The sequence below is a fragment of the Protopterus annectens genome, chromosome 10.part0, assembly GCF_019279795.1.
Source record: "Protopterus annectens isolate FY-2018-M chromosome 10.part0, PAN1.0, whole genome shotgun sequence".
Lineage (NCBI taxonomy): Eukaryota > Metazoa > Chordata > Ceratodontiformes > Protopteridae > Protopterus > Protopterus annectens.
The window spans coordinates 194,036,917-194,060,359 of record NC_056744.1 but is presented as its reverse complement, the minus strand read 5'-3'; the positions used below and the strand labels follow the sequence as shown (position 1 = coordinate 194,060,359).

Below are 23,443 nucleotides of genomic sequence, written 5' to 3'. Positions count from 1 at the left end.
CCCAGGACCTTGGAAACACTAGTCTGTATGACCTACCACTAAGCCATGACTCTTATACAAGAACATTGTGCTAAAATAAATATAACATGTAATAGTAGGGATGAATGTAAAGGGAATATAGGATGTGTAGTACCCAAAGCATGTCATGTAGAATTACTGTCAATACTACTGGATTCCCATAATAGTAGTGTGTGAACACAAACAGCCATGCTAGTTGGCAGCTTGTAGGTAATAATGTCAGTTAAAGTACATATATAAATGTATGTATATGTACATATATTATATAAATATATATCTATATATAGTTGTAGGAGTCATTGTGCATACACACTTACTACAGGGAACATTAGAGAGGAATGGAGAAATGTGAATCTACAACACAGCCTGAATCATGAGAGAGAGATACTAACCTTTACACTCACAGAACATTGTCCACAGAATACCAGCATGGTCCCCGCCCTTACAATCTGAAAGGGCAACGCCTATCCCACATACCCTTTTATAGCACTGACCTGAAATCACAGTGAGAACTGTGAACACTTTCTGCTGATCAACTCCCTGCCGAGTACCTATCAAAATCAGATGATGCTATTGCTTTCCCCGTCTCAAAACTAATCAAACGAACCATGGTAGAATCTAAATGTCCCACCATCTGGAAAATATCCTGTGTAATCCCACTTCACAAAGGAGGCAGCTCTACTGAATTCTCCAATTATAGGCCAATAGCTATACTCTCTCCACTTGCAAAGATTATGGAAACTTTATTCATAGACAATTCATGCACCACCTAATCCAAAATCACCTTATGGCAGACACTCAGCATGGCTTCCGTCCTCATTACAGCACTACTTCAGGCCTCCTAGCCTTTACTAACACCATAAAACATACTTGCAACACTAATTATATATCCTCAGCCCTCTTTTTGGATCTTTCCAAGGCATACAATATGGTTGATCACCAACTTGTAATCCACACCCTGCAAACATTCTGTCTAGATACTGGAGCCTTCCAATGGTTTCAATCCTACCTGCATGGTCGACAGCAGGCTGGCCTCTGGCAGAATAAACTCTCTAACCTTCTACCTAACACCCTCAGAGTACCACAAGGCTCTATACTAGGGCCCTTGCTGTTCTCCATCTTCATTAACGACCTTTATACTGTCATCCCAAAAGTCAGCTGTATCCAATATGCTGAAGACTCTACTCTGATCTGCTCAGCCACATCTCCAGTAGAGTTATGGTCAGCTACCCAGACCACCTTTAATACAATAGAAAACTGGCTTTCTGAACATTGTCTGATCCTAAATCCAAAATAAACTAAACTGCTGTTATTTCACCAACACGTAGGTCTACCGCTTTCACCTTTACCATAACATCAACTGATGGCACAATAATCTCCCTTGACCCATCTACTAAACTATTAGGTGTCATCATAGACAATAATCTCAAATGTGACCTACATGTTAACCAAATTATCAAAGCCATCAATAAAAAACTAGGGTCACTTTACAGAATAAAAGCTTTCCTAACCCCTCCAGCTAAAGGTGCCATAGCTCGCTCACACCTTCTTTCAACACTTCTGTATGCATCCCCTCTACTTTCGAATATGAACAAGACTGTCCTTAACAAACACTCAATGTGCTACAACCACATTGCCAGGTTTGCCACTGGGCTGCCTTTTAGGGCACATCATTGCATCAATCTAAATCAGCTTGGTTGGCTTGAAATACCCAGCCTAATACAGTATAACCAACTGATTATGGCCTATAAAATCCTCTATAATCCGGACAATACTCCTGCACTTCAAATATTATCACCCCCTATAACAATCCTTGACTGCTTCGATCCTCTAACAAACTACTAATTCAGACTAGCAAATTTAATAACACAGCCAGTGATTCTCTCTTTGCAAACTCTGTAAGTAGATCCTGGAACTCACTTCCAGCTGATATTACCTTACTTTCCACCTTAGGTCAATTTAACACTAGACTCAAACAACATTTGTCACTTAACTGGCTATGTCAATGTATCAAGCCTGGCTAAGTCGAATGTGTAAAATCTGTTAACCAGTTTACTGTGTAATTTAATTTAATCCTGACTTGTGCTCAGGACTAACATTAACCTGTGGAACATGTTTAACTTGCTTACTTATGTAATCTCTGTAAATAATCTGTTTGTAATATGTAATGCTGGTATTATGTAATGCTATATCTGCTTACCCTTGTAGCTTTTCTCCCGGGGCCTCCCCTGGAAATGGACATGCATCCAGTTGGACTATCCTGGTCAACAAATGTAGGATAAATAAATAAATAAATAAATAAAATATATTACAGTGACTACAATACAAGTCAGACATTGACACGCACTGACAGCATTCTGAACACACTGGGGCATACGTGGGGACTCAGAATAGCATCCTGCCTGAGCATCACACACCTCCACAGCTGGCACACAGGCATATGTTCCGTCAGAACAGAGCACATGCCACACATGGCACACACATCCCCTGTGCCACACACTCACAGCCTGTAGGGCTACACAACACACCTGCTACAGACGTGTCAGGTACCTGTCTTGGGTGCTGCACTGGGGTCCCGCTCAACAGGCTGTATCTGGTGAAGGTCACAGTGATATGCCTCAGGGGCACTATGGTCCACCACAGAACACATGCATACAGGTCAGTCAGAGGCATGGACACATATGACTCACCCACTGACCATGCCAGTATGGCTGACCTGAGACATACCTCCCTGGACTACATGATAGGGAACATAGAATGGATCTCTCAGCATGTGGCACAGGCCAGTATGAGCCTGATCTTGGTTGCCAACATACCCTCACCAGGTATGCTACCACTATATGTGGGAAGGGTGTTGTATGTCTACATTATGCTCAGTCTCCACTGTCATTCATAGGGTATCCGCTGGCTGTCAATGTGTGCTTACATGCTAGGGAAGCCACAATGATGTGCAAGGGTCATCTTGCACGTGACACCCATGGCCCGATGTATAATGGCAAAGCTCCTTGGTACACACATACTGCCTTATGCTGCAGGACATGGTTTACATAGCCACCTCCGTGGGTATCACACAGGTTAGGACACTAACAGTGCTGCTATACAACAACAGCAGTGTACACCAGAAGATGCATGCACCGGACACTGTCATCAGCATGGTGAACTGCAATGTCTGTGCAGTACCAGATTCCTGATTCATGGCTCACAGGTGTTACCCATCACTGACAAGTTATGCCCCATACCATGCCTGTCATCCCCTACACATGTAACACACATGGACGAGGGGTGGTATCCCAAGGTACCACAGATACACACACCTCCAGGTTGTTGGCACAGCACAAAGCATCAGGGCCTAATCATGTGCAGCTAACAGTGTGTCGGACTGCCATCTGGTTCATAGCCTGGCACACACAACCCTCCCATACACAGGAAGACCACCTATCCTCCATAACAACACTGGCAATATGACAGTCTCAAGAACTGTGTTTATATGGCTGGACTGCATCAAGAGAACAAAAAAGAAGAGCCAGCAAAACCAAACCCAATAAAAATCATTTATTGCAAATACTAAGGACAGCAAAGAAGTGCACAAACTGGTTTTGGCTGGTATTAACAAACACGGCCTTCCTCAGTGTGAGACAAGTATACTTCAAGCATGCCTTTATATGGACTGCAAATACATCTGATTGGTTATTTCTAGAACTTGTCATTCAAACCGGGTGGGAAAAGCCCACCCAACTTGACAATCCATTTTTTCTCCTTTGAATTAAGTAATGCATGCCAACCTGTTTTATTTGATTTTTTACCCCTGATGATGTCAATAATTGTAAATGTGAAGGATGCTGAAGGGTGTAATACCTGATGTTTGTATAAAGCATTGTTAAGCCTGCCTTTTTTAATGTTACTGCATCCAGCGAAACATTGTGCGCGAGCATTACTGTAGCTACATCATGTAGTGTGATGCACATTACCCTTTCCAAACAGTGCTGTCATCATCACTGTTTGGAAAGGGTAATGTGCATCATGTAGTGTGATCCCCTGATTTCAAAAAAAGCACATGTTTCTCATACAGAATTGCACACACACAGAGTCCCCACATCCAAACACACACACATGCCATTTATCGATTTCAAACTCCTACTTAACTACATTATGACACTCGGGAGAGACGCATTAGCAGAGTGCGCTATTCACATTACTGGGAGGCTTCTCTTCTCCTGCTGTACTTATAGGGTGCTGACATCATCAGTGTTTAGAAAGGGGAATGTGCATCCTGTAGTGTGTTCTCCCAGTTGCCAAAAGGGACATTTCCCTCACACAAAATTGCACACGCACTAACCCCCTCATCCTAACACACACACTTGTCATTTGCAGGATTTAAACCACTACTTAACTATGTTATGACACTCAAGACGGATGTATTAGCAGAGCGTGCTATTCACATTACTGTGAGGCTTCCTTTCTCCTGCTGTACTTATAGGGTGCTGACATCATCAGTGTTTAGAAAGGGGAATGTGCATCCTGTAGTGTATTCTCCTAGTTGGCAAAAGGGATACTTTTTTCAAACAGTCTTGAACACACACTAACCCCCTCCACACACACTGAGCATATATAGGATTCAAACCCCTACCTAACTATGTTATGATATTTGAGACTGACGCATTAGCAGAGCGTGCTATTCACATTACTGGGAGGTTTCCCTTCTCCTGCTGTACTTATAGGGTGCTGACATCATCAGTGTTTAGAAAGGGGAATGTGCATCCTGTAGTGTATTCTCCTAGTTGGCAAAAGGGATACTGTTTTCAAACAGTCTTGAACACACACTGACCCTCTCCACACACACTGAGCATGTACAGGATTTAAACCCCTATCTAACTATGTTATGACACTCGAGACGGAGGCATTAGCAGAACACGTTATTCGCATTAGTGGGAGGTTTTCCTTCTCCTGCTGTACTTATAGGGTGCTGACATCATCAGTGTTTAAAAAGGGGAATGTGAATCCTGTAGTGTGTTTTCCCAGTTGCCAAAAGGGACATTTCCCTCTCACACACACAAACCCCACTCACTCACACACACAAACCCCACTCACTCACACACACTGAGCATTTGCAGGATTCGAACCCCTACCTAACTATATTATGACACTTGAGGGAGACGCATTAGTAGAGCGCACTATCCAAATTACTGGGCATCTGTTCTGCACCTGTAGTATTTATAGGGTACTGACATCTTTATTTCTACAGAGGTATGTACATGTAGTACTACCTGTCAGGTAGGGGATAGCATATATATGCATTTGCAGCCACCTACGTCAGGGTCAGATATGCACATCGCACTGGCAGGTTATGTTCTATACCATGCTTTGGGACCACAGGACCTGTAACACACAACACAACCAGTCCAGAACACCACACCCACATCCAGGACACACACTTGGCTTCCCTGGGAACAGTGCCAGGATATGCAGGTGTTCACATACACCATTCCAGTTGTTATCATCAGGTACAGGCATATTGTGTGTGAGAACTACTCAGGCCTCTACCACTTTACCCTACAGCCACTACAATTTGTGGGTCCATGTGCTATGGCAGAACCACACACCACAGCCACATGGGGGAATAAATATTGCACCTGTCCATCTGCAACATGGGTACTCACTGTTCCACACCAGAGGTAGACCACCATTGTTGATATCTGACCATACCCACCTTTCCCTGGACATCCATATCCCATCTCCACCCCTAGGCAAGGTTGTCACTGCACACAAACTGTATTTAGCACAAGCAGACTCTACACTTGTGTAGACTGGGGTGGACGACTTCAGAGGACCCATGCTGGAGGACTATACTGGTCACTCAGCATAATCCTTGACAACTGCATTCTATGAGCATGTGTACGGTTTGCATTGGTCATGCTATCCCACATATATCCATGACTGCTCCACAACAAGACACCTGTCAGCTGTACACCAGCCATATATGCGCCGTACAACAGACAGAGTGACATAATACATTGCAGAGCTGTAGCCCACAGAGAGAGGACATCTGTGAACAGTTCCGGCACGGCACTTCATTCACACATACTCATTACAACACAGTGTTGACAGTGGAATCGTCCAGAGAATGCAGATAGGGCTCCCCTCAGTCTGTTATTGACGGACACCTACTGTCAGAGATCCTCAGCAACCCTCTCACAGCACACACCGACAACATGGCTGTGGCTTAGCACATTCAATCCCTGGGATCTCCACGGTGCCCCTGCTTGACAGAGGCACAGCTCACTAGCCTCACATGTTGCCTTCTGTGACCTACTTTACAGTGGCACAGTAGCCTACTATCCTGGGGATGCAGATGCCAAACACAATCTGGCTGAGCTGTCATTCTCTAGGGCAACAAGCCTAGTATTGACCTCTACACCCATATGTTCAATTGTCGGATGCACAATATGTGTTGTGCTGTTCTACTGTTTGCAGGTCTTTATTGCCATAGCATTCCCTGTTCCTATGTCCAACTTGTGTATCTGTGGAAGATGTTTGCATATGACAGCAATCCACTATGTCACTTATGTCTCTGTAGTCATTTACGGTGTGCACTGGGCTGATTGCTGTGTTGTGGTTGGTTCCTGGACAGACATGTACAAATATGTGTGAGCATGCCCAGTTCAGCCTTTCCATGGCATGTTGTCTGACATATGCCTCATTTATCAAAGTGTGCGAGCATGTCCAGTGTGAGCTTTCCATATGTTGCACTCTGAAGTCCACCACATATTTGGGTGTGTGTGAACATCAACAATATCTCACGTTTATGGTTGTGTGTTGGGTGTCATGTTGTGTACTAACTGGCCAACTGCTTCGTGTCTGCCACAACAGGGATTATACTGTGCCTGCAGGGATTGCATGGGATACTTTGCAGACAGTTCTCAACATACTTTCATAATGACCTAACACTGTAGTACAGTATAGTGTACTGGTTCAGTACTTTCACTGTGGTGGACAGTATCCTGGGCTTTAGTCCTATGACTGCTTGACATCTTCATAGTGAGCACAACAGACTGTGTAGGGGCCAGTTGTACACATATGACCATGTTGCAATATGTTCAGATATGGACTACCTACACCAGGCTTGTCCAGCATTGCTAGTGTATTCCATAACATGGGTGGACATTGGCAAACACTAGCGATGTTCCCTAGGCCATTTCTGATGCTAGTCACAGGGTGTGTTTGTCCTTCGACACACATTGTAACTGGAGTTTGCCATGACATATGTCATGGTTAGTATACTGTGCCTCCGTCTACCTCTGACATAACAGTGATACCCAGGGTTAGCCTACCATCTCCCATACACTCATCAGGATTCCTCTTGAGCGGTGTCGATATGTGACTCTCTGGCTGACCTGTACCAGGAGTTTACTGAAGAGTGGGGCTGCCTTCTGTGTTATGGATCATTCTGTACAGCTTGTCCTATGTATGTCAGTGCTGGGGTTCAGGTCTCTCATGTGCATAGCTCACTGCCATTCAGATTGTACAAGGTGCAACATGTTCATTCATTCCAGGTTGGACATGGCTTCATACATCAGGCACAGCTTTCCTGTAGCTGGGAAGGATGGCGGTGTGTGGGGCTGCAGTTTGTTTACTCAGGCAACACATGGCATCTGTTCATGCTCTTTGCTACCCCTGGTGGGGTACTGTTGTGGACTTTACAGTTGATGGAGGTGTCTGCTGCGGTATATCCTATTGTAGTCAGTTGTGACGCTGATGGAGGATGACTGCAGAGCCACAGTGAGTTCCCCTTATCTACATCTGCCAACCTTCATGTTTGGGTGGTATATGGTACATGTTTCTGCGAACACTACAGCCACATGTTTGTCCAGTGCAGGATATTTATCACCTTTTGTACCCAGGTCTCACATTACATGTTAGGTACCTCATGGGTTAACACCTGTGTGGTAATTTGTGGGCACTTACTCTATATCCACGGTGGTTGTCTATACACATTTCTGCAATTAGCTTGCTGACATGGCTATGGCTACAGTTGTCTGTTTGTAGGTGGCCCTTTTGTGGGTTGCTTGTGTCAGCTGGGGGTCGGATATGGTGGGCTGTTTGTACTCCTCTGCATACATGTTCAGTCACAGTCCTTCTATGTTGGCCTATACCTATGGAACATATATACAGAACGGGGGGGGGCAAGACCAGGCCTTGTGGGATGCCACTCATATCTGCTTTGTAGTCTGACATGGATGCGGCATGTCTGACCATGTCAGTTCTGTCCTTGGTCTGGTTTGCAACCCCTCTACTGACATAGGGGTATATATTTAAGCTGGTCAACATATCCATACTGAACTCGTACGGTATTGTCTAGAAGCATGTGCACGGTCCAGCTATGCTGTGTGGACCACATTGCCCTCATCAATGACCTTAATGACTGCATCAAATGGGTCAGACATGTTTAGGGGCAGGTTCTGCAGTTACGACAGCCACACTGTGTAGGGTCCAGTATCAGTAGGTCCACAATAGCCTTCTGACTGTGGTACATACTGATCCTTTCCGTAGCTGTGCAGAACAAGCTTGTCAAGATCCTGGGGTGGTAGTTTGGAGTATCCATTCAGGCAACACCTTTGTTGTGATGGACCACTGTTGTTGTACACTGCTCTTTGGGTACATATCCTGTGGTAAGGCTGACATTGGGCAGTAGTGTGATTTGGCATTCCATTATTCTTGGAGTCCATGTTGGCCTCAGCACAGGACACCATCACATACCTTTGCTGCTGTGTGTTCTGCTTTGCAGATGATGGCTGTTACCTCAGCATCTGCAATGTCAGGGGACCATCAGTCTGCTGGGATAGGTATTTTGCACTCGGGGGGGGGGGTGTTTGCACTGCACCTGACAGGTTGTATGTTAGCAATATGTGTGTGTGTTTGGTATGTTGTCTGTAATATCTGTGTGATTTGGAGCATATCTGTGGATGTCCAACATGGTTCCTACCATCGGTTGGGTAACCCTTGTGATTATCCTTAGTGTCCTGTACGTTTTGTATCTTCATAGGTTCATGGGTTCATACTAGGCTATACACCCTAGGCCATTAGTAAGCCTAGCCAGAGTGTGTGTGTCTTTCACCACCCCTTGCTATGTTCAATTATGGCCATTTATGAAGTTCTTCACTGTGCCTCTGTCTGGTCGTGACACAGTGAGGACCCCCAGTATACATGTACGGTCATCCATCCACTTGGCAATATTCCTGTTGAGGGGTGTCAGTGAGGGGCTCTGCCTACCATGGATTGGGATCCTGTTTCTGGGTGTGGGGAGCCTCTGGATTATGTATCTGTCCCTCCAGCACATCTTATTTCATTATGTGTTGAGGCTGACATCTGTGACTCTCACAGCTCCAATGGCTTTGATTTCCTGTGGTGGAGCATGTCCATTACTCCTGTGTTGGATATGGCCTTGTACAACAGACATACAATGCCTCTGTGTAGGCAGTGTGTGACTGCAGTCAGCTGGGGTGTCTACAGCCAGGCAGCATATGACATATATTTCACACCCTTTATCCTGTTGGTGGGGTAACTATGAGGTCTTCCGAACTGCTGCAGGTGTCATGTACGGTACATCCCATATGAGTCATTGTACTAGATTATGGGTCTGATAAGGGAACAGTACAGCGGCACAGTGACCTCTGTTGATGTTGATGTGAATCCTTTCATGATACGGTGTCCAATATCGACAATCTTCATAGCCACATTGGCATTGTGGGTGTCACATGACAGATTAATGTCGACCTGTGTCCCTAGGTCCCTGATTACTCCTTGCATACATAATGGTTTGACACCTATGTGGTAATTTGTGTGTACCTTGTCTGGTATTTGGTGGGACATTCATACTGTCCAGTGTCTTCGGATGTCTGGGTGGAGTTCTTGTGTGTGAGAGTGTGTTCTGTCGCATGCTACAGACTGTACAGCAGTTTTGACTACAGTTATGTGCACATGGGTGGTCTCTGCTGCTTTGTGCATTGTCAGTTACCTGGCAATACGTGTGTCTGTACTGCATATGGATACTCCCCCTCCTTTGATGTTTTGGTGCAGGTGTTGGGGCCATAACACATGATATGTGGTATAACCTAGTAGTGCTGGTGTGCTATCACTAGGCTTGCAGCAGGCTTCTGTCACTGCACAGACATTGATGTTCTCCATAATGGGAAGTGCCTCAGGGGCATGCATATTGCAGTTTACACATCTGGCATTGGTCAGCATTACCCTTATGTTTCCTACCACTTATGTTTTCTACCACTTATGTTTTCTAGGGTGGTGGGTAGTCTTTTTGGCCTTGCCTACATACGGCTCTATGGAGGCAGCAAAGGCCTTATCCAGTATCCAGACGCACACGGGTAACAGGTGCAAGCCATCCCTGGAACAATGGCATGCCTTGTCATGCTTGACATCTCAAGCAGACAGACATTAGACCCTCTTGGACTGACAGCTGTAACTGTGCCAGCTGTTAAACATGAGCATTCTGTGTTTGTACTGTGGCATCATTCTTGGTGAGGGTTGGATGCTGCACACAGCCAGTGTCATACCGCCCTGGGGTACATACTCAGAGGGACCATCCATGTCTCTTTTCATGTTGACCAGGGAGGTACATCTCAGGTAATTCACACCAGCATGGACATTGAGTGCATCATATTTCTGCTTGCTTTGGGGTAACATGCGTACTTGTGTTATATGGCATTTTGTGGCAGCCTACAGGCAGCTTACTCTACCCTTTCCCTTGTTCAGTCTGATGAGTGGGACAGCAGTGTGTCTGCCTATACAGACACCTATTATGACTGTATCAGGCATGTTGTTTCTCCTTCTGGCCTGTGACTGTTTGGCACACCAGCTTTGCGTACTATTCGTTGCATGTGCTATGTTTGAAGGTTGTGGTTGCTTGTGATCTGCTTTGGAGGCTTCTGTTGGTGTGGTGTGTTTGTAATTAAGGCCTCCGGGAATATTTGTCTGTGTTTATGTGTTTGGTTTACAGTTGTGGTAGGTCTATGTGGGACTGGGTTTATGGTGTATGTGGTTACCTTCTCCTACTGACTAGTTTTGACAGTACTGAGTTGGTGGAGCTCAACCTCTGGTTTGGATACATGGATGCATCTGTCACATATATTTGTATTTATTGGGGGGTGTTGTGGTTGTCTGTGTACTTGGGACTGGTGTCACATTGCCTCTGGATTCACAGATTCTACTTGTTGTGGCTGGACTTAGTGGATTGTATGTGTGCACATATGTTATTGCCATACTACTGGTCAGTGATTACTTCCCTTTTTATGTTTGCTCTATCATGTGGTAGCTTCCTCATTCTCTTGCATGGTTTAGTAATGGCTGGAGTCCAGCATGCCAGATGCCTGTGTGTATGGCATTGTGTGTTGTTGTTATTTGTGATTGCATACACCAAGCATTCCTGGCTGTGTTCATGGAATGCCTGTATAACATGTTCTGTGGTGTGTCCCATATTCTGCACTTACACAGGGCCTTTTGTGGATTCAACATCAGATTTGAGGGCTGCAACCTATGCTTTACACATGTTTTTCACCGTGGTATTCTGGCCAGGGACTGGGGTCAGGATGTGTATATCCAGTGTGACTACTCTATGGTCTGGTCTTACCAGTGAGGGGTACACTTCTCATCTTGCCATCCAGTACACATGTTGCTGATTATCACATCCAGTATGCTTACCCCTCTTGTGGGAGTGGTTCATTGTTCCTGGGCATTTTGGTTTATAGAATCTGGGTAATTTTCTCCTACTGTGTCGGTGCTAGTATAATGCTCCCGGTGTATGTCTGTGTATTTTCAGTCAAGCAATATAATGTTGTTTGGGGGGCTTGATATATTCATGTATTCCGACATAGGCCAGGTGCTGTTCCTGGTATTAGGACAGTAGTCTGCAGCAGGCTATATACTGGGAGGCGGTTTTAGCCATTGGTATTTGACCATGGCTAATCCATGCTGCTTCTTGTTTTGGTACCAACATGGGGGTGTGGTTATCCTTGCCATTTCTTGCTAGTCATCCTCCTTTTGTAGCTTGTTCCATGTTTTGTGGCTGTACAGCACAGTATGAGGTGTGACCTGGTAGTGTTATGGTGCTGATCTGAGCCTTGACCCAGTTCTCCATTACAGGACTGGTATCTACATTCTCCATACTGTGTGCGTTTACACTGCACACATCTTGCTGTTTATACATCTGTCATTGGGTAGCATTACATCTAGGTTCCTATCCCTTGTAGAACCTATGAAGGTGGGTTTGTGTTTTGAGACTTACCTATTCAGGGCATGCTGTGGGTACTGACAGCCTTTGCCAATATCCATGGGGCATGGCATGATAGGTGCATGCCACCCCTAGCAGGTGGTGCATCATGTCATGCTCCGCATGTCTTCCCAGCCTGAAACACATTGGCTCCCCTTTGACTAACTGCATTACTTCAGCCAGTTATTGCACTTGATCATCCCATCGTCATTTTGTGGCTTCATGCTTGGTGAGGGTGGATGTTAGTCAGGATGCTCATGTGTGCATATAGTACATGGTGTTACATTACTTAACACATGGCATTCATGCCTCAGGTGGTGCTGCAGGGCTGCCTCTGTCGGATGCGCATATTACACTTCCCTGTACATGTTTGTGAGCAGGTCATGTCATTTTAGGCATCCATGTTATTATTTGAGTGAGTCAGAGGGGGTATCATTCCCAGAGTTCCTACTCAGCCAGTGTATGTGCTATGCGTTGCCTCTTTGCCAAGGCCAGGGCATACTGGGCACGCCTCCTTCTGCCTACTGGGGCAGGCTCAGGTTGTTCCTCCTCCGAGTCACGCTCTGCCTGTGATGGCCTTGGCAATGGGGGGGGGGGGCTTTTTGGCCCGGTCCTATGCTGGTCCTGCTGCAGCTGTTTTCGCAAGATCATATTATGTAGCATAGCACATACCATGACAATTTGGGTACATGTAGTTGGTGTGTACTGCAAGTCTCCACCAGATGTGTCCAGACTCCGGAACCGTGACTTGAGCAGCCCAAACACACGCTCTATTACATTACGTGTTTGTGCGTGTGCCTCATTATGGCGTTATTGTTCAGGTATGTGTGCGTTTCTTATGGGTGTCATCAGCCACGGCTCCAGTGCATAACCTGCATCCCCCACTAGGTGTCCGTGTGGGATGTCCCCATTGACACATGTCTGGTACAGCTGTGTCAAATGCCAGATGTGGGAATCGTGGTAACTCCAAGAGCAGCCAGCACACACATTCATTATTATGCCCTGGGCATCACACACGACCTGGCAGCTGATGGAGGGGAAGCCCTTGCAGTTAATGTAGGCCCTACCTCGCTTACCGGCTGGTGCTTTGATGCGTATGTGCGTGCAGTCTATTGCACCCACTACCTCAGGGTATTCCGCTATTTGCTGAAAGAGACGCTTATTGCTGGCCAATACCTCACTGGCATTGGGGAAATATACATGATCACCAACATGTGCTGACATGGCATCCAGGAACTGGTGCAGTACCCTGGAGGCTGATGCCTGTGATATCCCCATCATATCGCCAGTTGGTCTCTGGAAGGTACCTGTTGCTAGTATTCTTAGGCCAACACATACCTTGGTTTCCACTGGGATGGGTTCCCCTCTGTTGGTTCTGTGTGTGAGGCGTGGCCTGCACAGCTCAACAATTTGCTGCAGGAGCTCTCTGTCCACTCTATAGCACTCTACTATCTCCAGCTCATGTAACCCATGGTAGGTGACCCTGGGCCTGTACACTCTTCTCCGTCTCCTCACTGTGGGTTGTCTGGCACCATCTGCATTGTCACCACCCTCAGCAAGTCGCCTATGTCTCATTATGACAGCTATGGCAGCCCCTAACATTTCTGCTCTGAGTTCAGCTTTTTCAGTTTTCACTTCTATTAGCTTACTCCTGTCTTTCAGTGTCTCTTAAGGGAAACATCCTGCACTACTGTTTGCAGAGTTTTAAGTGCTGGACTAGGCTACTATTCTGCCTGTGTAATTGCCTGCTTCTAATTGTTTTCACCTGCTAGCTTCAGCAGTTATCCCTGCTAGCTTCCTATTAATTCTGTTACTTCCTTTTTCCTCTCTGTTTCCTCAGGGGGGAGCAATGTGCATACTATCAGAAGCATGCTCACAGTGGCTTACACGTGCGCACACATGCTTACACGGTTCATACTCTACTTATTCGGGTTAAAACGCGCGTACACCCACGCAAACACTGTTACACGTCTGCCAACAGCCTCCAACATACTTAGCCTGCCCTACACATGTGCACATCAGCGCAAACAGTGTTAAACATCTCCCAACACGCTCCCACATGCTGAGTCTGCCTTACACGCATGCACACTGCCCTACTCGCGCTTCATGGCGCACACACGTGCGCATGCACACCCAGCAAGAAACTTTGGTGTAAGTAACAGTGTACACCTTCCATTTCTTGACTTTCCATGACTTATCTAGTGGCACACCTCTTTCCCTGATCTGTGTCTGTCATCTGTCATGTTACACTGGCCTCCAATGAACTGCATTTCTTTCTACCATTCCCCCCTGTGATGTCACCTATCTCCTACTCTATTCCTCCCCCTTATGTATCTCTTACACTACTCAGACTGTGCTCATTTGCTATGTGACTGTGAGATTCAGTATCCTAACCCTCATTTACATGAGATTGCCTACTAATGCTTATTGAAATGTCTTAGACTCAGCTTCCCCCCTTAGCAACCACTACACGGTGGCCATGTTGTTTTTGGGCAATCTAATCAAGTCTTTCCACTCATTTTATATTCCCACAGCTTCTCACCTCTATCAAGTCAGTCCATTTCATGAATACAGCAGGCCAAGAAGTATATTTTAACATTCATGGTGACATGCCAACACAATATGATATTCAAAACTTTCAATTTTTCCCAAATGGTACAAGTCGGACAGTAAAAGTGGGCATGTTTAAGTCATGGGCTCCCAATGATGAGCAGATCCAAATTGATACAAAACTAATTTTGTGGAATGATGGTGCTACAAAGGTTAGTGCAGTTCATTATAATGAAAGACTTTTGCTTGATTGGCTATTGCTTGATTGGCTATTTTCTGTCTCTGTATACTTTTACAGCTCTTGCAAGCATTGTCGTGTTTAGCTGCCTGATTGTATTTTTAATTTAATGCAATACAGTTTTGCATGCTTTCAGCACATTGAACAAGAGAATGATGAACCACCTGGTGGCACTCTAGTCACTTACCCACTCTTCTGAATGCTCTTCTAACATTACAATTTGTCACTCCATTATATTTCTCAGCTGCCCAAAAGTCCAAACATGTGTCTCATATTTTGGTCATTCCCTCATAAGATTTGTGTTTTTCTGCCAAATAATTATGAGCTGAACTTGCTAATGAGATACATCTGAGTTTTGGATGTCATACCCTTCATAAAATGCATGCTAATGCAAAATCTCTTATTCTAGCAACTTTCTATGTTTGCAGTAGAAAAATTTTAAATCTCTCCCTGATTTCTTACCTTCGCTTCCCTATTATTTTTTGGCTTTGTGAAGAATTCCTGAAGTCAGAGGTTGAGATATATGGCTTTCATCTTGAAAACATTTTTGGAGTCGTTACTTAAATCTATGGTTGGCATGGTATTCTTTCTCCAACTGAAATGCAGCAAAAAACTATAGATTTTTTACTGGCACGATAGGATATAAGATAAGATCCAGATGATCTCTCAAAAGAGGCATTGTACCTTGTAGGTTTAGTTGTTTATCAGATTAATAACTTGCAAAGTAAGCATATGTTCCACTTCAGGTCCATTTAATGGAATACAGTATATTATTTGTCAAGATAAATAAAGATGGTTTTGTCTTGCCTGGTCCTGGTAAGTCACACAAGATATCTTGTTTGGCAAAATTACTTATGTATATATTGCCTGTTAGTATACCACTGACTGGTAATTTGTCTGCCCTATTGGAGGTATAACGGGAAAGGGAGCATCATTCTGCAGTGCTACTGATGACTCAGTCACCTCTAAAACTGGTACTTGAAATAAGAAAATATGCATCTTTCTAAATAAACTACTTAGGCATCAGTTATACATTTTTGATGGAAGTGTATCACATGACTTTCAGTGCTGAAGTGACATATAATAGATAAGATTCATAGATAAGATTCCTTTATTGTCATTGTACAAGTACAACAAAATTTGTAGCAATCCTCCTGAAGTGCATTGACATATAATGAACATGAATAAATAAGAGAATAAAATACAATACAACACCAAACAATACAATGTAATGCAATGCAATGCAGTAAACCACTAAGTTATTGCACTTGGGTATGTTGCACAAGAAAGGAATAAAGTAAGGTGCACAGGAATGTAAACGTATACCTTATAATGCAAATGGCTATTATCTGTACTCAGTGTATTTAGCATTGTTCAGTTCACATATGGCCCTAGGATAGAAACTATTCTTAAGTCTGTTTGTCCAAGATGGAATGGACCTGAACCATCTGCTAGAAGGCAGCAACTCATTCAAGTGATGTCCAGGGTGAGAAGGGTCATTCAAGATGTTGGCTTTCCTGCTGAGATAGCAAGAGCTGAAGTGTTGAGCTGATATCTTAACCCTATAGCTGTGCCAGTAGGGAGTCTTATTGGTGATCTGGAGAAAAAGGCAGAAACCAGCCCCAGACAGACTGTGATCATTCTGTGCTCTTAAGGGAAATTGTACTTTTCTGTGTGTGTACTTGTCATCCTCCCAATGTGCACGTCCCTGACTGGTGATAGTGATGAGGATTGTGGCTACTTGCTTACTGGGCCAGTGCAGGGGTGTCACATATTAATTGTTTGGCAGTGGTGAGATATCCACATCACATATTAATTGGTTGATAGTGGTGAGTTAGCTACATCACATATTAATTGGCTTGTAGTGGTGCAGATATTGAATTCCTGTAGCCTGTGCACAGTGGTCACTGAAGGTGTTTGTACTTTCAGTTATCCATGTAGTGAACATTCAGAGTTCATATCACAATTGTTTTATTTTGTTTGTTAACTTAGTTAGTTAGGGAGAGCAAGCAAGCATGTCAGCGAGGAGTATGGTAAGCTGACAAGGAGCCAGTTGGCTGAAATCTGCCAGGCTAAAAGACCGGTGCATGCCAACATGACTAAAGCATACATGATTGCAGTTTTAATCACAGCTGCATCACAGAATGGCAACTAGGAGGACAATCAGACTGACCAAGGCAATGCACAACTCTCAGAAAATGGACAGCTCAACCTTTCCACAGGATACTTAAAAATCCATCTGGAGTTAAAGAGACTTGAGCTAGAGGCCAAGTATTTGGAAATAGAAGTAGCAGATATTCTAAGACATGTTGAGACTGAGAAAAATGAGAAACTGCAATGCCTGGAAGCTGAGGAGAAGGAGAGACAGAGGCAACATGAAAAGGAGATGCTGACTCTTCACCAGAGTCATGGAGGTAATGAGGAAGGGAGTAACCAGACCCCAAAAGCAACAAAAGTCAGAAAATGTCTTCCACAATTTACAGAGAGGGATAATTTTGATAGTTTCATTCATATGTTTGAAATGGTATGTAATCCTCAAAATGTTTACCAAGGGCTCTCAGTATGGTTTCTGACCCCCTTACTCCATAGGAAAGCTGTAACTGTTACCTCCAAATTGTCTGATACTGATTGTTTAAATTATAATGTTGTAAAGAACTGTTTGATAGAATATTTTAAGTTAACAGCTGAAGCTTATAGGAAAAAGTTTTGTGAGCGTAGAAGCAAGGCAGATGAAAGTGTGTGTGAATATGTTGCTGAACTAAGCACTTATTTTCATAGGTGGGTGAGTGGATGTCAGGTCACTACTTTTGAAGGGCTGGCAGACCTTTTAGTGAGGGAACAAGCCCTTAGCACTTTGCCTGAAGACATGAGAATCTGGTTAGCTGATAGACAATGCAATACTGTAGATGAGTTGTGGAAGAAGGGAAACCTATACCTAGTAAGCAGGGCATCACTGCACAGGAAAGGGACACCCAGTGCTGCTCATGTGTCTAACCAAACCCATGGTGGGTAACCCAGACTGCCCCAACAGAGTTTGACAATAGCAGGGGAAGCAACTAGTCAAGGTACACAACCAGGACCAAGGGTTAAATGTTTTAAATGCAACCAGTGGGGCCTTGTAGCATATGGATATCCACGGAGGCAAGGTGGGGAACCAAAGGTGGGAGAGCCAGTAAGTGAGAATAACAAAAATGCCAGCAGTAAGTTGTCTTGAGGCAACAATGGTACCAAACTACAACAGAGGGTATATCCTATTTTAGTGAATGGTAAAGCGGCCATGGCTAAGAGAGACACAGCCTCTGACCTAACCATTGTGTAGCCTGCAATGGTTACAGAGGAACACTACTTGCTTGGGTAGTCTACTCCAGTCAGAGATTTAGGAGGGACCCCACTCCAAATACCTTTGGCTGGGGTTCACCTTGACTGGTAGAGTGTAAAAGAAAGCAAGCAAGTAGGTGTGTTTGAAGATATCCCTGCAGATGCCCTGATAGGGAATGAGTTTGATAATGCCATACCCTGTGTGCATGCAGTTACATGCAGTCAGGCTTGGAGACGCTTGGAGTGGTCAAGCAAAAACCTCCAGCACCCTCTCTGTCCAACCATTGCTTTGTGTCCTGCCCAAGTAGCTGATACACACACACCCACACACACACACACACACCCACACACACACACACTTTGAGATTTGATGTATACACAAATACACATGCACTTCTGGGGAAGGCTGGCACAGGTTTACTAGCTATGCCCCCTTCTGCAGAGACTATGACGTAGTTATCACTGCCATTTCTGAATGCACATTATCAGGCAATTTAGGACTAGTGCTGTTTGTTTTATAAACTTTAGGAAATGTACTTCAGACAGCTTTGTTAGATAAGATTTGTTAGATACTTACATTTATTTAAATACTGCATGCTTCAAGCAAATAGTTGTAACAGTTTTGGTAGAGGTGATTTATGTATTAATGTCTTGATTTACTTATGTATTAAGGTATGTTATAAGTAATAGACTTAGAAGTGAAACATTTTAAGTATGCATTCTTAACTATGCATTTTAAACAAGTATTTATTATAAACATAAATTCATAACTTTTTAACTATGCTTTTCAACTATGTATTTTAAACAAGTATTTATTTTAAACATAAATATAAATTCATAACACTTGGCACAAACTTATAAAGTTGATTTAATTATTGCACAATGTAAGTACATGTATTTCAGCAAGAGCTTACACATTGAAATCTAAGTAACAGTGAAGCAGTAACTTAATTGCTGTATCATTTATCAATTACTAACCAAGCAGCCCAGTTGACTTGTGTAATAAATTGAAGGTAAGTTGAGAGTGGAACAGGTTTTATACCATGGTGTGATGTAACTGTATGTGGTTTGAAGCTAAAAGCAAGACAAAGAGCGCTTAACAGAAATAAAGTGTAGTAGGTTTTTACAACTGGATTTTGCTTTTTATTTTACAACAGTGGAACATTTTATAACTTAAATACTTGGTTTTCCTTTGGATTACTTCTGGACTGAGCCTGGTTTGTGAAAGGAATACTTGGTTTTCCTTTGGATTACTTCTGGACTGTGCCTGGTTTGTGAAGGGGTCTGTCCATTTTGGAGATTTGCAAATATAGAAAAGATCTAAAATAATCTTTACTATATTTCTATCTATATCTAAGACAGATCACTGTACCCTGGTTACTTACAATTAGCAAAGCAAGTGCTGATGAGAGGATGTTTCCAGGTCCAAAGACAAATACAAAATGCACAGTCTCTGAGAGTTCCAAAATTAATATCAAAACATTACTGCCGGGTTATCTCAGATTTCATCACTCTTTGTCACCTGCCTTCAGTTCCCAGGCTAAACAGATACTTAGAATTTAGCACCTCTGTGTCAAAAATACATCTCTGAGATGTGCAGCTGCTAGGAAGTCATAGAGCAACAAAAACACTTTACATTTTAAAACTAGTAACTATTTTTGTTACAAGACAATACAAAGAAACGTCTAGCTCTAGACATCCTGTCTCCTTCAAAGAAACTGAGAGATAAACACAATTGTAAAACATTCTGTTCTTTTCAGTAGGGTACACTGTGGTTACATTCCTGAAGCTCAGCACATAACATACAGTTCAACACAAACTTCTGCACCAGTAGTTTAATATACACTTAACATATAGTTCTCTTACATTTGTAAGACAAGCATATGAATCACATTAATATTCACAAATGACATATGATTGTTTACAAAATTCAAATAGCTGGACTGGCATTATTTTCCTGGTGTCACAACTCCAGTAGTAGGTTGATTCTGTAAGTTCTAGACCAGTGAGTTTTGTGAACAGTCTATCTGGAATAACTGTGTCAAAAAAGTTGAACTACAGTCTACAAAGAGCATCCTCACATAATTCCCTTGCTGCTCAAGATGACAAAGTGCAGTGAGTAAGGCACTGGAGATGGCATCTTCCATAGACTTATTTGCTCTGTAAGCATACTGATGTGCATCCAAGATTACTGAGAAACTGTTCCTAATGCGTGACAGAACCAGTTGCTCAAAACACTTCATGATGACTACAGTAAGTGACAGCTTTATTTGATAGTGGAATGATCACAAATAAAACAAAAGGAACAGTAGGATAGCTGTTTATCCTGATCTAAAGATTTAATATAATACAACCATGTTGTCAGCACCAACCCACATACATAAATGTTGAAACACAGTACTTTTTCATCAGGAGTATCACAGTCTTCATCAGACAACAGATACAGTAACATGACCCTTAATATATGCCATTCTAATAAACCTTCGGTATTCAAGTTGGGTTTCCCATGGACCACCCCTAACATCCTTGGGGACTTCTTCTAACATGAAAAATGTAAAATTAGCAGGTGAGCATGTTAATGTGTGTTTATAAAGTGCATTTCTAAGGTTCTCTTTTCTTATATTGTATGTATGTTCATAAATCCTTTTCCTGAGATTTCTCTCAGTTTTGCCCACATAGAATGCTTTGCACTTTCCACACATTGCTATGTACACTGCTTCCCTAGTATCACAATTATAATAAGATTTTGCTACTATATTTTTATACCTGGTGTTAATATACAGTTCAGATTTATTGGTAATAAAGGGACACTGTTGGCAAAAAACACATTTGAATATGCCAAGCCTGACTTTTCTACCGCCACTAGTCTGATTGTTTTCCATTATGTCCTTATTACTACATCCTTTCCTGAATAAATATTTAAGAGGTTTGTCAAAAATGGATCAGGGGTGGTCCATGGGAGACCCAACTTGAATACCAAGAGGTTTACTGACAATTAATCTTGGAGGCTAACAGGTGACCAGGTTTAAATGACATGGTCTCCCTTGCCCCAGTATTAAAATTAAGATCTGCTAAGTTATAAACATCTATATTTTTATACATGTAAGTACATGTTTTAAACACACTTTTATCATCCTTATGTTTACATACTTTAGTATAGCTTTGATGCTGGGTAGTCACAGTGGTGCAGCGGTTAGCATTGCCGCCTCACAGCAAAAGGTTCTCTGGTTTGAATCTCGGCTGGGTGCCTTCTGTGTGTTGTCTGCATGTCCTCCCTGTGGGCACGTGGGTTTCCTGCAGGTGCTTTGGTTTCCTCCCAAAGACATGCAATAGGTGGATTGGATACTCTAAAAATTGGCCCTAGGCATGAGTGCATGTGTGTGGAAGGTTGGGCTGGCAACTCGATAACATAAAACTCCACTGCCAATCATGAGCAGACATGTGATCCTCTGTGGTGACCCCTAACTGGGAAAAGCCATAAGAAGAAGAAGTATGACTTTGATGCTAGCTGCTTAATACAAGTTCTTGTCTTTTTACGTTTTCAGCAGCAGATGAAGCTATTTACCTGCATTTTTTTATATTTTATAGATACTCTTAAACATTCTTTACACCAGGGGGTCCAACCTTTTCACTTGCTGGGGCAGTGTTGAGTTAAAAGAAATTGTCTTGAAACCGCATATAAAATTTATCATATAGTTAACTCTTTTGCTGTCATGGGCAACCAAAGTCGAACCCCTGGCTGTATTGTAGGTGCATTTGAACAATGAATAAATGTAATAAATGCCTAATATTTGCCCTAAAATTCAAATTCTCATTCTAATTCTTAAAATAACAGTTAACTCTAACATCTTAGTTTATTTGCAAAAAAAAAAAAAAAAAAAAATTATAACAGGTATAGAACCCTTCCATTTGTATGAGATCATACCTCTTGATTTTGCTGGTTTCTTAAAGATGCCCATGTTTTCTGTCATGCCCTAAGTATCCATATGTCATCCAAGGTGCTGATGTATTCTTCTGTTTCCAATTCCATTGCGGTAGGTATGTCGCCACTACTGGGATATTGGGCCTCTGCTTTTTGTCACTCTGTAGCATCGATGAAGTTACGAATGCTCTGCGGATGAAACTGTTGCCACATTTGTTGCTATTGCACTGCTATTTAGTGAGGCTGGTCTGAAGATGAAAGAAGGTTTATCAGTGGTGATGCACAGCTTGCAGGAATGATGAGACCTACAATTCTTTGTCCTTCAATACTTCAAACAAACAATGTCACTCTCTGCATGGTTGCAGGAATGATAAGACCTACAATTCTTTGTCCTTCAGTACTCCAAACAAACAATTTAACTCTGTGGATGGTTGTCACAGTTTTTTATTTGCCATCTTAAATGGTATTATCAAACTGAGCACTCCTTTTGAAATGCACATTACATAATATCTTTGGAATCTGTACCTGAAATTATCCAAGACATGACTACATCTGGCACCGTCAAGATTTGTTGCTGTTGCACTGCTATCTGGTGAGGCTGGTCTGAAGATGAAAGAAGGTTTATCAGTGGTGATGCAGCTTGCAAGAATGATGAGACCTTTACTTCTTAAAAAATGAACAATTTGTATTTTTACATTTGTTCTACTGAGTAACAGATGGTAGAACACATTCAACTTTGGTTCACACACTTACTACGGAGCCACAAAGAACATGATAATATGCGACAACACACTCCAGTTTCACAAGGTAATCTCACACCTGCTTTTTTGCAGTTGCCTCTCCAATATGCATGAGTCACATTTCAGCTTATGACTTGTACAGATCCACCCAATGTGGCATAGCATCATTAGATGACACTCAATGAGGCATAGCATCATCAGATGACACTCAATGAGGCATAGCATCATCGGATGACACTCAATGAGGTATAGCATCATCAGATGACACCTTTTTGTACTTCTTCCTTAGATCACTATACATCTCCAACTGGAGTTGTTTCCCAATGCTTGCTGAAAATTTGAAAGGGGTCTTCCAGTGTTTGTTACTTTTCACAAATGTC

General features: G+C 43.0%; 1 protein-coding gene across 1 annotated transcript in view; it reads left to right on the top strand.

The window, feature by feature from the left end:
- The window catches only part of LOC122814114 (extracellular calcium-sensing receptor-like), a 134,165-nt gene that overhangs the window by 46,260 nt on the left and 64,462 nt on the right, over positions 1-23,443 (top strand). The window contains exon 3 of the mRNA XM_044086728.1: positions 14,830-15,057. Within this exon, the coding sequence (XP_043942663.1) occupies positions 14,830-15,057 (228 nt within the window). The remainder of the gene's footprint in view (positions 1-14,829; positions 15,058-23,443) is intronic.